The sequence below is a fragment of the Aphanomyces astaci genome, assembly GCF_000520075.1.
Source record: "Aphanomyces astaci strain APO3 unplaced genomic scaffold supercont1.26, whole genome shotgun sequence".
Classification (NCBI taxonomy): Eukaryota; Oomycota; class Saprolegniomycetes; order Saprolegniales; family Verrucalvaceae; genus Aphanomyces; species Aphanomyces astaci.
Genome location: NW_009798289.1, coordinates 52,392 through 67,058, shown reverse-complemented (window position 1 = coordinate 67,058; position 14,667 = coordinate 52,392). Strand labels below are relative to the sequence as shown.

The 14,667-nt window shown below is 51.0% G+C and overlaps 3 protein-coding genes across 3 annotated transcripts; 2 read left to right on the top strand and 1 right to left on the bottom strand.

The window, feature by feature from the left end:
* Positions 1 to 268: 268 nt before the first annotated feature.
* Positions 269 to 582, bottom strand: H257_10001 (hypothetical protein; the record flags this gene model as incomplete). The annotated part of the gene is made up of 2 exons (XM_009836411.1): positions 269 to 462; positions 510 to 582. The coding sequence occupies 2 exons, from the start codon at positions 580 to 582 to the stop codon at positions 269 to 271; spliced, it is 267 nt and encodes an 88-aa protein (XP_009834713.1).
* A 751-nt stretch (positions 583 to 1,333) lies between these two features.
* H257_10000 (hypothetical protein) lies at positions 1,334 to 7,617 on the top strand. The gene is made up of 2 exons (XM_009836410.1): positions 1,334 to 1,794; positions 1,847 to 7,617. The coding sequence occupies exons 1-2, from the start codon at positions 1,433 to 1,435 to the stop codon at positions 7,464 to 7,466; spliced, it is 5,982 nt and encodes a 1,993-aa protein (XP_009834712.1). The 5' UTR covers positions 1,334 to 1,432; the 3' UTR covers positions 7,467 to 7,617.
* A 2,664-nt stretch (positions 7,618 to 10,281) lies between these two features.
* H257_09999 (hypothetical protein) lies at positions 10,282 to 11,853 on the top strand (the record flags this gene model as incomplete). Its single annotated transcript, XM_009836409.1, has 4 exons — positions 10,282 to 10,606; positions 10,651 to 10,906; positions 10,957 to 11,351; positions 11,558 to 11,853. The coding sequence occupies 4 exons, from the start codon at positions 10,282 to 10,284 to the stop codon at positions 11,851 to 11,853; spliced, it is 1,272 nt and encodes a 423-aa protein (XP_009834711.1).
* Between the last annotated feature and the right edge of the window lie 2,814 nt (positions 11,854 to 14,667).

Below are 14,667 nucleotides of genomic sequence, written 5' to 3'. Positions count from 1 at the left end.
TAATTATTACTTTTTATTCCAAGGAGTATTAAATTCAAATAATCACCTACAGTGAAACTGTATTAATGATGTAGTACTTACTAATGAAAACAGAATTTAAAGGTCCGCGGTGAAATGGACCACCACAAAATTGAAAGACGCTGCTGCCTAACTCCGTGTATCGCGCTCTGGGCGTCGCCGCGACAGCGTACGTCGCGCAGTACGCTAACATATCTGTGCCCGGGTGGGTTGTTGTCGGCGTTCTATACTGTCTTCTTGACGACCGCGGTCACTCGAACATCGAAATCGCCCAGCCGCTGCATGTCGCACCGGCCAACTTCATGCCACGGCGTGCTGCTGAGGCCCACATGCCCACTCGTCTGCGGCTGCCAGATCCAAGTTGGCCGGCGACTTGCAGCGGCTGGGTGATTTCGATGGTGTTCGAGTGGCCGCGGTCGTCGAGAAGAACGCATAGAACGTCGACTACAACCCACTCGGGCACAGATATGTTGACATAGTGCGCGACGTACGCTGTCGCGGCGACGCCCAGAGCGCGATACACGGAGTTAGGCAGCAGCGTCTTTCAATTTTGGGGTGGTCCATTTCACCGCGGACTTCAAATTCTGTTTTGATTAGTACGTACTACATCATTAATACAGTTTCACTGTTGTTTTTCTCAGGAAACACTTCAATTTGAGTGTTGATATGGTACTTTGTACAGTCGTTCCACCTCACCTCTTAACCGATTGCAGACTGTAGTAACCACTATTAGCGAGGCAGTTAACCGCGGGATCGTGGTTTCAATACCGGTATATCCCAATGACAATTCGGGAATGTGAAAGGTCTCAGGGCAAGTGGCGGCAACATACGTACTAACGTTATACCACCCGCGTACTCTCCGCAGTGTCTAATACAGTCTCGGTTTCTCATGCAAACATCTTGCTAACGTTAACGTCTAGAACAAGGCTCATACGTAAAATAGGCAAGTAGGTTGGTGTCTACGAACAGAGATGAGACAACGAGGTAACTTCACAACAGAACAACAGCTTTATGTTTGTGCTCGGGGTAATGGGGAGACGCGCATGCGATTGGTCTCTATGGGAGTGTTATGTGGCGTAGAAGCCTTGAACGCATCGGTGGTGGTGACGCCCGCGGTTGCTTCGCACCGTCAGTCGGATTGCACTTTTCGAGAGCGAGAAGGTTCGCATGGAACCTATGAATATATATAATATATATATCTAACGTTATAAATGGGGGGTTTCGCTTGATTCAAGGATCCGCCCACTGATCGATTGTGAACTGGTTTATTCTTGTGCCAGGTTGTAAGGAGGACTGATTTCATTGGTTTTCGAGTTTCGAAGGATAGCTCTTGGAAGGACAACACCCAAGACGACTCCTGCATTCGACTTTAAAGGCCCGCACGTGGTGGCCCGCACAAGCTACTTGGTAATCCATGGCGAGCGAGCAGCTCAATGACCTCCAAAGGCAAAAAGCCTTGTGCGACAATGCCATGGCGTTGGTCAACTCGGCAGTGTCGATGCAAAACGGAGGCAACCAGGCCGGGGCTGACGCCGTCTTCGACCAAGCTATAGAGATCATGGAGAGCGTTCTTGCATTCAAGTATACTACGATGGAGGACCAGGAAGCAGCGACTCGTCTGAACAACAAGATGTCGCGTTACGTGACGATGATCAAAGGCCAGCGAGGGAAGGCGGTATCTGGCGCGGTATTGAAAAAGTCGTCGGGAAAATTCAACATCTTGGAAATGGACAATTTGCCCGTGCGATATCGCGGCATTATGCACATGCTCACCAAGTACGCCTGGCATATCGCCATGTAGCCAGTCTCTCACGTGGTTTTGGTCTAGTTCTCCAACGTACGGGGACATCTTCGACAAGTTTCGCACTGCGTTTGGCTTTCAAGAAAGCAGCGTCCACTGCCAGCGGGAGCACTTGGTGCTGCTTCTGGCGAATTTCAAAGAGTACGCGAACCCGTCGTCGCTCAAAATGGCCACAGGGGCGGACGTGAACGAGGCCGACTTGGTCGCAAAGGCTGTGTCGAACTTGCACGACCGGTTGTTAGACAACTACACCAAGTGGTGCAAGTACATTTCGCAGCCGCCCAAGTTTCTCAGCGAACCGCTGGCCGACCTTGTGCTGTTCTTCCTCATCTGGGGTGAAGCCGGCAACTTCCGGCAAACGCCTGAGCTGCTGTGCTTTCTCTTCCATAACTTGGCGCCTCAAGCGAATGCGGGCACGGCCAAGGCGCCGGGGCACTTCTTGGCCAGTGTGATCCGCCCCATGTACAACGAAGTCAAGAAAGACAACGACAAGAAGACGCCGATGGGGGCTCGCGCCCCGCACACGGACATCCGCAACTACGACGACTTCAACGAGTTCTTTTGGACGAAAACGTGCCTCAAGTACAACGAAGCCACGATCGCCGACGCGTTCACGAGCACCAACAACAAGGGCAACCCGAACGTGGTCAAGAAGACGTTCAAGGAAACCCGCAGCTGGGTGCGCGCGCTCGTGTCGTTTCGACGTATCTTTGTCTCGCACTTGTTTTTGATGTTTGCTACGATCGGGTTTGCGGTCAACATGGTGCTTGTATGTCCGGACAGCCCCATCATGTACGGCGCCGACTTAGGCTCGGGAGTCAAGGTCTTTTCAAAGTACTACTACAACCCCAAGCCCAAGTTTGTAGCCACGGACCTCGTGGATGTGATCCTGGGCCCGAACGACGGGTTCACCAACGGCACGTGCAACTACCCGAAACTCGCGACTTGCTTGGGGGTAGTCAATTTTGACAAGTCCAAAACGTTCAAGTACCTCCCGGATGACTTCAAAAGCCTGCTCCAGGACGTGCCGTTCCAGGAGTGCATCGAGTTGTTGTCGGGGCGGTGCGATTGTTACTTGAGTGTGTTGGATCGATGCTTTGGCCAAAAGGGCACGGCCACGTACATCTTGATGGACGAGGACGGAAGGAAGAAGTACATGCCGATTCAGTACAACCAGGCGTCGTGCATGCCCGTGTGGAAGGCCGCGGCGCTGTCCGTGATCAACACTGCCGGCGACGGCAAACTCAACTGCGACGCGTGTCGCTTGGACGTGGCGACGCTGTCGACGTCGCTGCCCAAGCTGCTCACATCGTTTTTGGATTTCAAGCGATCGGACCAAGGACCGTTGATCTTCCTCGGTGGGTGCGCCTTCATTGCGCTCCTCGTGGTGTGGGAGCTGCAAAATCGCATGTTTTCGTGCTGTGGTGTGGGGTTCGTGGGGCGGTCGCTGCCAGTGCCGACGGCCGCGTACTGCCGGTACATGTGCTTTTGGCTGCTCTTGTTTGCGTGCAAGTTGGCGTTCAACTACCAGTTTATGGTCAAGAGTCTTGTGGAAACGACCGTGTTCATTTGGCTATCTGACCCGGTCAAGTACTTGCAAGTGTCGCAGTTTATGATCCAGTTGTCGTACCACAACATCGTGTACATTGGTTTCCTCTGGGGACCTGCGATCATTGTGTTTATGTACGACGCGCAGATCTTTTACGCGCTGCTGTCAGTCATCTTTGGGTCCATCAAGGGGTTTGCGCTCGGCATCGGTGAGCTGCGGTCGTTCCGCATCCTCCGCCTCTCGTTCAAGAAAATTCCCAAAGTGTTCAACAAGAAGATCGTGTCCAACCTCATCGACGCCAGCAGCGATCGATCGAATAAGAAGAAGAAGAAGAAAAGCTACGTCGACACCCCACCCCAACGCATCTTTGAAACGATCGAGTACTCCAAGGGCGACCGGCCGCTCACGATCAAGGCCGCAGTGTACAGCACCCTTCTTGGCGGGGGACCAGAGAACTCGATACCTGGAGACAACTGCAAGCAGTTCACTACGCCCAGCGTGGGCGATATCGACCCCGGCAAGGCGGCGACCCCCCTAAACGGAGTGTTCGGCGTTACGGGCGCCGAGTTTGAACGCACGATTCCGTTTGCGATGGCGTGGAACCGCTGCCTCTCCAGTATGCGCGATGCGGACGTCCTGAGCGACAGGGAGCTGAGCGTGCTGAGCTACCTCATCGACGCCAAGGAAACACCCGACCGGCGGCTGTACCAGCCCGTGTTTCTAACCGCGGGCAAGCTGGACGAGTCGTTGGAGATCGTGTCCGACTGCTACGTTGTGTACGAGCGCCTCGTGTTGGATAAGAAGAAGGACAAGGCGCTCCAGAAGTTTGAGCAGTCGATGACCGACCGCCTGCTCAAAGACGACTTGAGGATGCAGGCGGTGGTCGGGTCGTACAAATTTACGTCGCAAGTGATCAAGATCCTCCTGGGGGAACAGCACAAGGAAGTGGATCAGTGCTTTGCGTTTATCGAGGAGGTGGTGTGCCAGCACCAAATTCTCAAGGGGCTGAACCTGAACTGCCTCTACGCCGTGCGCAGCCAATGCGCCGAGCTGCTCAAGTCTATTTTGGACGTGCCCGCGTCGTCCACCGACGCCAACATCAAGTTCCAGCGCTCGTTGTACGCAGTAGTCGACAACGTCGAAGTCGTGATCAACTCGATGAAGAAACTGCTGGCCAAGCAAGAACACTTGGTGAAACTCCTCAACGACACACCGCTCAAGCCCAACTCGTTCTTTTTCCCCGCCGACGAACAGCGGTACGCGAGCCGCCAGCTCCAGACTCTTGTGAACGACAAGGCCGTGATGGACATCGTGTCGAGGGCGTATCAACTGCTCACGGTGGACAATGTCGACGCCGAGCCGCGGTCGGATGAGGGCCAGCGGCGACTCCGGTTCTTCGCTAACTCGCTCTTCATGGACATGCCGGATGCACGCCCCGTCCGGCAGATGCATTCCTTTTCAATCTCGACGCCGTACTTTAGTGAGATCGTGCTGTACTCGCTCAAGGACCTCACGACCGAAAACGACGACGCGATCAAGTTGGTGTACTATCTCCAGACGATCAACCCGCATGAATGGGACAACTTTCTCGAGCGGGTTCACGCGCGAGATGCCGCCGACGCCCTCAAAAAGTGCCCCGAAGAGGTCCAGCTGTGGGCGTCCTATCGAGGCCAGACGCTGGCGCGGACCGTGCGCGGCATGATGTACAACGAAGACGCGATTCGATTCCTCCATTGGCTCGAGATTGGCGAGAACGAAGCCATGCATTTACATGGGTGTGCGTGCAGCCGGTGCCTCAAGCTGGACGAGATGGTCGCGCTCAAGTTTAGCTACATTTGCACATGTCAGATCTACGGCAAGCAGAAGGACGAGCAGAAGCAGCAGGCACTCGACATTGACTACTTGCTCGTGAAACATCCAGGCCTTCGCGTGGCGTACGTGGATGGCCCAAAGAAGGTCAAGGATGGCTCACTCAAGTACTTTTCCGTGCTCATTCGAGCGCAAGGCGACAAGATCGTGGAAGTGTACCGCGTGGAGCTGCCGGGAGACCCGATCATCGGCGAAGGCAAGCCTGAGAACCAGAACCACGCGATCATCTTTACGCGCGGCGAGTGGCTGCAGTGCATTGACATGAACCAGGACAACTACCTGGAAGAGTGTCTGAAGATGCCCAACTTGCTCGCCACGTCCGACGACAAGCAGCGCAAGGACAACACGTACCCCATCACGATCATCGGGTTCCGCGAGTACGTGTTCACGGGGGGAGTGTCCAACCTGGCGGCGTTCATGCAGATCCAGGAGCTGTCGTTCGTGTCGCTGGGTCAGCGCATGCTCGCGCTGTTCCATGTGCGCCAACACTACGGTCACCCCGACATTTTTGACAAGATGTTCGCCATGGGGACTGGGGGTACGGCCAAGTCGTCGCGGGGGATCAACTTGTCGGAGGACATCTTTGCCGGCTTCAACACGACCCTTCGGGGTGGAAGGGTCACCCACGAAGAGTTTATCCAAGTGGGCAAGGGGCGTGATGTGGGCATGCAGCAGCTGGCCCTGTTCGAAGCCAAACTGTCGTCCGGGGCAGGCGAATGTGTCACATCGCGCGACTGCATGCGCATGGCAAACCGGCTCGACTTTTTCCGACTGAATTCGTGGTTTTACGGCAACTTGGGGTGGTACTTTACGCAGACACTGACCGTGTACGGTGTGTATGTGTTTATCTACGGCAAAATCTACTTTTCCCTGAGCGGGCTGGATGCGTACTACCTCCAAGCTGGTCGGCTGGGGATCAGCGGCGTCCTGAACACGTCGTGGGCGCTCCAGTTTGGCTTTCTCCTCGTCGTGCCCGTGATCGCGGTCGTGGGGGTCGAGCAGGGGTTCCGCCATGGGATGAGCTACCTCCTGTGGAACTGCATGACGCTCGGGCCGCTCTTCTTTACGTTTCAGATGGGGAACCGCATGAACTACTTTGACCGGACGCTGATCCACGGCGGCGCCAAGTACCGCGCGACCGGTCGCGGGTTTACGATCAAGCACGAAAAGTTTGCCGAGCTGTTTCGGTTCTATGCGTTTTCGCACTTTTACCGGGGCGTGGAGCTGTCGTTTCTCCTGCTCTTGTTTTATGCTTACGGAACGTTCTCATGGTGCAATTGCTCGTGGATGCTCGAAGCGGACTTTTACAACAACGTCGAGCCGCTCCCGTACGAGTGGAAGACGCGATGTTATGCCAACTTTTACCAGTCATGTGTTCTGCCAACCAACCAGAACTACGGCATCATGAGCTACTCGCTGTGGCTCATCGCCGCGACGTGGATGTGGGCGCCATTCTTCTTCAACCCGAGCGGGCTCGACTGGGACAAGTGCATCGATGACTACAGCGATTGGCAGCAGTGGCTCACCACCAAGAACGACTCGTCCGAGAGCTGGCTCGGATGGTGGGCCAACGAGCTAGAGTACCTCGAGCACTCGACGCCGTTCTCGCGGTTGGTTCAATTTGTGCGCAAGACGCGGTTCCTGCTGGTGGCCGTGGGGCTGTACCTGCAAATGATGTTCAGACTGGCCTACACCGAGCAAAACATGACCGTGGCCGACGACTTTGCGTTGAAGCCATACATAATCCTCGGGGCGTTGGTCGTGCTGCTTCTCATCCTCGCATGCGCCGGGTACGCGTCCGGCCGCGTCGCCAAGAAGATGACGTTCAAGCAGAAACGCTTGAGGAAACTCAAGTTCCACCTCACGTTTGCGGGGCTCGCGGGGCTCATTGCCGCCCTGCTGTACTTCAACCTCCGCACGATCGTCGAGATCGCCCTCATCGTGCTGCTCGTGGCGTACTGGGTGCTACAGATAGCCATTGTCCGGCTTGGGTTCCGCCACGCGATGATCGAAACCATCGCCGCGCTGTTCGATCGGTCTGTGGGGTGGATCATCTTTGGACCGGTGCTGTTTATCGCCATGTTCATGCCATTCCTGTCGGCGTTTCAGCAGCGCGTCATGTTCAACCAAGCGTTCACGTCCGGGCTCGAAGTGTCCAAGCTCTTCTCAAACGACGCCGTGACCAAACCTGACCCTGCCCCCAAAAAGAAGAAGAAGCGCGATGAGTGACCTAGACTAAATAACGTTACCGGTAAACATAGTCGTAGAATGATAAGGCAATCATGTGATTCCTCGTCGTCTGCATGGAACGATTCGTCCCAGCGCATCCACCATGGTTACATGGCACTTGAGCTACGATGAACAGCAACTACGAATGAGCATATTGGGAGCATTAGGACATGGAGACGGATGTGTATGTGTGGTGGGCCAAGCCCACCATCGACATCGACGAGTTGCATCGGTCACAGCCCGTCCACAGTGTCGTCAGTAAAATATTGCTCCTGTCGAGGAGGAAGGAGTACTGTACAGTACTCATGTGCCAATCGAATCGCCTTGGAACATTGCCGCCGCTTCGCACGGGAGCATGCATGTTGTCCCTGTACTTTGTACCCCATTCACAGACACCAACCATCGTCGTCGTTGGATCTACAATCCGCGCCACGAGTACAGTACAGTCAGTAGTAATATTAATAGTATGTGACACCCATTATTTTGCGAATAAAGTTTTGAGAAAATACGAAATTGTTGACACTCAGAACTTACCATTACCGTATACTGTATATGCATTGCGACGGATTAATCTATTGCGACTCCTGTAATAACTGATAATTTTCTTGTAATAACTGATATTTACTTGTGAGCATGTTGAATATACTTCAAATTTGTATGACGCAATGGATTAATAAAATTTTGAGTACGAGTGTCGGCTGGTTGTGAAATATCACCTGTCGCAATACATATACACTATACGGTACATCTGTCATGATTGGTCGCACATTTTGGCACGGTCTCAGTCATGTCGCGAAAACCACCTTGGAACACCGTTTAATTACGTTTTTATAGTTAAACGTGTGCGTTTAGGCAACATTTTATATCATAACGCACTCGAAAACATAATTGGGGGTTTTTCGTCAAAATGTCGTTTTTATTCCGTGGTGTGCAACAACCTCGTTGGTCACGTTATTTTTTACTTCGAAGTACATGAAGTATTATTGCCTTGAGGTGAGGTGAGGGCTACGCAATGCGGAGCAAAGATTCTCCATGTATTGATTCGATACAAATTTCCGGACCCCCTTCAATCGAATCACACTGAGTGAACCGATCACGAATCGCACCATTGGTCAATCTGAAATTGCAAGTCGCTGATTGGCTAAACAACAGCCAATTAAACCTAAGAAAATCGACTTCGTGGTATAACACGCACACCGACGACACCAGTTTGCTTTCTGGGCACAATGCAAAACCAATCACCGCCAGACATGACAGACTACCCCTCCAGAAACGAGGGCGTTCCATAGCTCATCCCAGCAATCCCACGAAGAGTCAGAAGCACGATTGGTCTTCGAGTTGAACCTTTGGTTAAGAACACGATTTGTCAGCGGAACACGTCTGCTGTTAAACTACGGATGTATGTGTGAGGTGGGACGTCGTGGAGTGCCATTCAGACGAAACTGTTTACCAAGTTCAAGTCCAAGTGCCAGGGACTCTCCAAGCGAGGCGCACCTTGGGTATATCGCCTTGTCCACATTTTTGCCCAATGAGAATTAAAACACAACCGAGTACCTGTATTAATTGATGAGTTCCACTGTATGTTCAGGCACTCCACATCCGCACGTCACAAGTACTGTAGTTAGCAATGACGAAAAACTACAACACCTGCTATTGGCTTCATCTCTGCGGAAACAACAAAAATAACAGTCAAATGAATGGGAAATAAGTACAACCCCTGGTCAGCACTGACCCGCGATGTACGACTTGTCGGCACAGGATGGGTTCACGTACTGAATTATCCTTGAGGTCACCGCTTCGGAAGATACTTGTACGCTGTGGAGACGTCAAGTTGGTCTTCTGGAGGGTTCAATGGCGTGTCCTACCTGCGCAAAGAATATGATGCTGTCGAAGACAGAGAACGGTTTGCGCTGGAGATGCCAGATGAAGCCCCGCGCCGCCCGCCGTCGAAAAGAGCATCCGCGCTGGCTCGTTCTTTGCGAAGTCGAAGTTACCACTAACGACGCTCTTGCGTCTGTTATACGCGTGGGCTTCGCACAAGCCAGCCAAGACTGTCATGGATTAGGAAGGAGTGTCGGCGGACACCGCGTGCAATTGGTACAACTATTGCCGAGATATTTGCTCGGCCGAAATGCTTGCAAGAGAAATGAAGGTAAAATTCTACAATTAATTATTCGTCAATTGCTAACCAATTTTTATGCATCTTAATTGCTCACAAATATATACTACATCTGTCCGGTTTTATATTGTCGTGATTTTTTCACAGTTGGATCAAAAATCAGTAGATTTTTGTAAAGAGCTGTGATTGACCAAAACAAATAATTGAAAGCAAGGCGAATCGAATGGCGGTCAAATGACCAAGATTGGCATGATGGCTCACAAGATACACGAATTTGAATGTCCTTGCACTTTTCATTTGAAAAATATATACGTCGGTCTCGCATGAAGTTTCGCCGCCTCCATGAAAACGAGAAGATCGCTATATATGCTGTTATGCTGCATAACAGCACCAACGGAAAGCCACGCTATGGAGTTGTTAAGAAACAAGCTGAGGCTTACAATGTGACCGAGCGCACCATACAGCATGTCTGACCCGTGGACAAGCCGACCTGTCGTTCCAACCTACGCCATCGCAACAAAGAAAGTCAGAGGACATTTTGACCTTGCAAGAACGAGTTTCAAAGCTGCATCCAACACAAACGATGGATTTCCGCACCATGGCAGAAGCCTTGGATATTCCAAAATCTATACACGACTGCTTCGCCGCTGGCATCATTGTCCGCAAACACTCGTCGTTGAAACCGTTGCCGAAAATATGCAAACAAGAAAGCAATACGCGCTCGCCTTCACCGATGTCGTCTCCGGCTCTCTCATTTTCGACGTCATGATGGACCGAGTTTTCTTGGACGAGAAATGGTTCTACCTGCGCAAGGTCAAGAGCAAATGTTACCTTGCACCATGGGAGGAAGTTCCTAAGTTGTCGACCAAGAACAAACGTTTCGTTCCAAGTGTCATGTTCTTGACTGCAGTTGCACGGCCGCGGGTCGTCGACGGAACCAGTTTGACGGCAAACTTGGTATTTGGCCCTTCGTTGAACAAGTCGCCGCACAGCGGCGCAGCCACCGGCGCGAGGCAGGAACGTTGGAGACAAAGTTCATAGCGGTGACGAAATGTACGTACAAAGACGTGCTCCTTAATCGAGTGTTCCCCAGCATTTTTGAAAAGTTCCCACAAACCTACCAACTCATTGTTGTCCAACACGACACGCCTCATGGAATCGCCTTGGACCCTGACGTTGTGCGTGCCAGCGCAAGCCATGGGCGCCTACAAACGTTGCAGCAGAAGATGCCAGCCTACACTGTGGACGAGTTGATCACCAAAGTGAACGCCGCATACCTCAACGTACCCGATGAGTCACTCAACAACATGTTCAACATGCTGTATTGCTTTAAAAAATTTATTCATCTAAACTGTTTTTTTGCGGCCCTAGATTGGCGGTGAAGGACACGTCATCGAAATCGAAGAAGAAGTCAAAGTACGGCCGTGGTGAAGTTTACCCAGACCGTTGGCTCTTTGGTGGTGTCGATCGGGCAACCAAACGGTGGTTCGGCATATTGGTCGGCGAGGACCGCACGAAACCGACGCTATTAGCGTTGATCAAGAAACACATACGACCCGGAACTCTGATTATGTCGGACAAGTCGTACGTGTCCACGAACGAAGTCCATACTTTTGCCAACAACAGAGACCTTCAAGACATGAGGTATAGGCACCAGTGCGTGAATCACACTGACAACTTCGTTGACCCCACCTCTGGTGCCCACACCCAACGCATCGAATGTCTATGGGAAAATCAAGTCAAGCGACTTATCAAGACCATGCGAGGTGTGGTGTCAGATTGTCAGATCTGTTACCTCCGTTCTTGGACGAATGTCTGTGGCGCAGCTGGTAGTTTTCATCGGGTACCTCGGGCACATCCTACTTCAAAGGGTTAGTCGTAGGAATTAAGAAGTACGGCCATGCAGTGTTGTAATAATATACACAGTGGTAATCGTTTCTCTTTTTTGTAATTTATTTAAAATATGGACAAGGGGATATACCCAAGGTGCGCCCCGAGCGAACCGAGGAGGGTGGGTGGACTTACCTCGATGACCAAGTCAACGAAACGCTCTTTGAACGAATCTTCTCGATGAAACACGAGACGCATGTCAAGAAAGTTGAGAGCGAGTCCAAAATGAACGAATGGCTGGCTAGAGTGCGCCATTCAAGGGTCTCCCTGTCCATCTACAAGTATGGCAACGAGATGGTCACCAAGGACCAGTTTGCAGAGTTCAATGTGACGTGCATTGTTTCCACAAAACCAAGATTGTTCTGGAGCACCCAATGAAGCCATCATCCAAGCGTTCATACCCAAGTTGTATGCCAAGTGGGACAACACATGGGAAGATGAGCATCCCATTTGGGTCTCATAGATTGTCAAGCCCCCTTTCCTGCTTGGGAGTGATGTGTACAACAAATGCCGCCACCGCACGTACTTGCCCGACTGAGGCCCAAGTCGTCCGAGCATCAAAGCAGGATGGAGGGTTTCCACCGCAACACCAGAACTGTTGTTGATGTTGTTGACGGTGTTCTCATCGAGCTAGCACAACTGACAACCGCCGTAGAAATCGTTGCGCAAAGACTCAAGTTGTTTCAGCAGTCGATGGTGTCTAAGCGTGACGTTCTCGGTTCCATGGAAGGCGACCTGGCGCAGTTTCAGACCTCGAAGTGGCCCCAGGTGGTATTAACGAAATGGAAAACGTCGAGGATGTTTCGTTGGGGCAAATCACCCTTGACGTTGGCAATTTAGGATTTAATTTACGTGAAGATCAATACTAGTAATTCACATAAAGTCTTGAATTATCAATGAATTACAACTAAGAATGTTAGAATCTATTCCGTGTCTTCTAAAGCAAAATCGTGGTCAACATTTGTTGTGTTGGAGGCCTTTGCATGGATCAAATTGGCCAGATGGGAGCCAACCGCAATGAGTAAATACCTTTGACATGTCGATCAACTTCAACTTGCACATGATGTGAACGACAAATACTATTAAGTTCCTCTCGGTGTGGGATTCAGAGTAATGTCGCTGAAACGCCTTCTTCAGGTAACCGAAGAGGTACTCGATGGGATTGTAAAATGGGCACTACGCTGGCAGGAACAATGGCACAATTCCGAGTTGACGGAGGTGCAGCACAATATCAGGATGGCAATGAATTTTGGCTCCATCGAGAACCCACACCGAGTTGCGCCCGGGGAACATCGCCACATGCCCAGAGTGCGCGAACAAACGGCAGCACCGAAAAAATGTTTCCCGGTAGAATGTCCCCTCCGTGTCGTAGTAGTCCAGTATGCCGTCTGCGCCAATAAAGCCAAGCAAGAAAACTCGTGATTTCCGGGTAAATTCGGCACGAAAAATGATCTTGTCGCCTTTCATCGAGTACCCGCGCTTTCAAAGCATGCCTCGATTATCAAAGCTAACTTCGTCAAGGAACACAAGATTCCTTCGTCTCCAAGTGGTGGTGTCGAGCTCGTTCACAAAACGGCATTTGCCTTGTTGATTGATTTGTACGACCCGACGTTCCAACACTTTCCACGTCATACCATACTCATCTATGATGGTCCAAACGTGGGACACATTGATGGACTTGTGGAATGCACAGGCAAAAGCTGCATTGGTTTCGTCAAGGAACGCAAGGGGGTGCGACTGAAAGTGAGCAATGAGCCAGTCCTTTTCGAGTTGGGTGAACATTATCGACGGTGCAGTGTGCTTCCTTTCGTACGTTCCTGTTTCGTTGTGCCGCTAGATCCAGTTCGATATCGTGCGTTCGTCCTTCCGATAGATCGTCGCCACCTCGCTCTTCTCAATCCCCAGAAAGAAGTACCATACAAGCAGTGCATGACAGTGTGGGAGTTGGCATGGCGACCGATGACGGACTCGATTGCGCGCATTCTGCTTGTGCGAATTCGGCTGCAATAATTAGCCAATCAAAAGTCTCGACGTGGTTTGTGATCAGTTCAACGAATCGGGCATAATTGGAAAAATTCGAGCAAAAGCAGAATAATGACGATCATATATGCTACAACATCTACGCCTCAATACATCGACATGGTCACATAAAAGGTATTGGTAGATTTGATGACGAAAAACTGATTCCACTCATAAAATGATACTTCGAAGCATAACCTTTGTATACAATTAACGTGAAGTGCCAGAGCTTCTCGCCACAAATTTACCAACCTGCCCATTAATTGTCCACTCCCACAACGACCTAACCCCTTGGTACCCTTTCAGACAGTTTTGATTGGCCAACACCACTGACCTTAAACGTAAGAAAAACCTTATCCAAGTCACCGGTGAAAGCACCGGCGATTCCTGCAACGCAATTAGTGTCAGTTCGGTAGACACCCACCGGTGATTTCATCGGTGATTGACCTTGCCTTTTCAACACCCAAAAAGCTACTAATGAATCACCAATGTTTTCAACGATGCAGGTTTCACTTTATGATTTCACCAATGATTTCATTTCAACGGTGAAATCACCAAAGAGATATCCGAATATATTCAAGTTCAAATCATGTAATCGCCATTCAATTCCATACTGGTGCGATGGTATTCAGAGCTATAGAGGGGCGGCTGCAAGTGAAATGTACCCAAACAGTCGCCCTGGGAGCACTTCGTAGATCAAACAACGCGTGTGCCGTACAAAACGTGCCTTGTGTGCAGAATCAAGCAGGGTACCGGTACTCAGATCGGTCTTCCCACAGCAGCGACCGATCCAACACAAAACTACTCGTCGTTGAACTACGAAGCCATCGACAAGGTTCTGATTGATGTTGTAGATGTATTTGCACGCCATCCTGATACGACGAACGTATTCGATTCGCTACTGCCGGTATGAGAACATCCCCACCGGCTCATGTAAACATAGAGCTAAAGAACAGTTTTATTGGGTGCGTGCTGTAACAGTACAGTGAACGACGTAGGGACTGGCGCACAGTGGTACAATCAAATATGAAGAACAAAGTATGCTGCGTGAAACGTGGTTACCAGAAACTATAAAAAAAGCGTTGCTTCAACTTTTTGCATTGTCTTCTAATTGGAAGTATTTCAACCAATAGCTAAGTGACTTCACCCGGGATTGAACTCGGGGACAATTGA

Coding starts and splice junctions, on each gene's coding strand:
- H257_10000 (XM_009836410.1), top strand. CDS start 1,433: ATGGCGAGCGAGCAGCTCAATGACCTCCAAAGGCAAAAAGCCTTGTGC. Junction 1,795..1,846: donor ATTATGCACATGCTCACCAA/GTACGCCTGGCA, acceptor GTTTTGGTCTAG/TTCTCCAACGTACGGGGACA.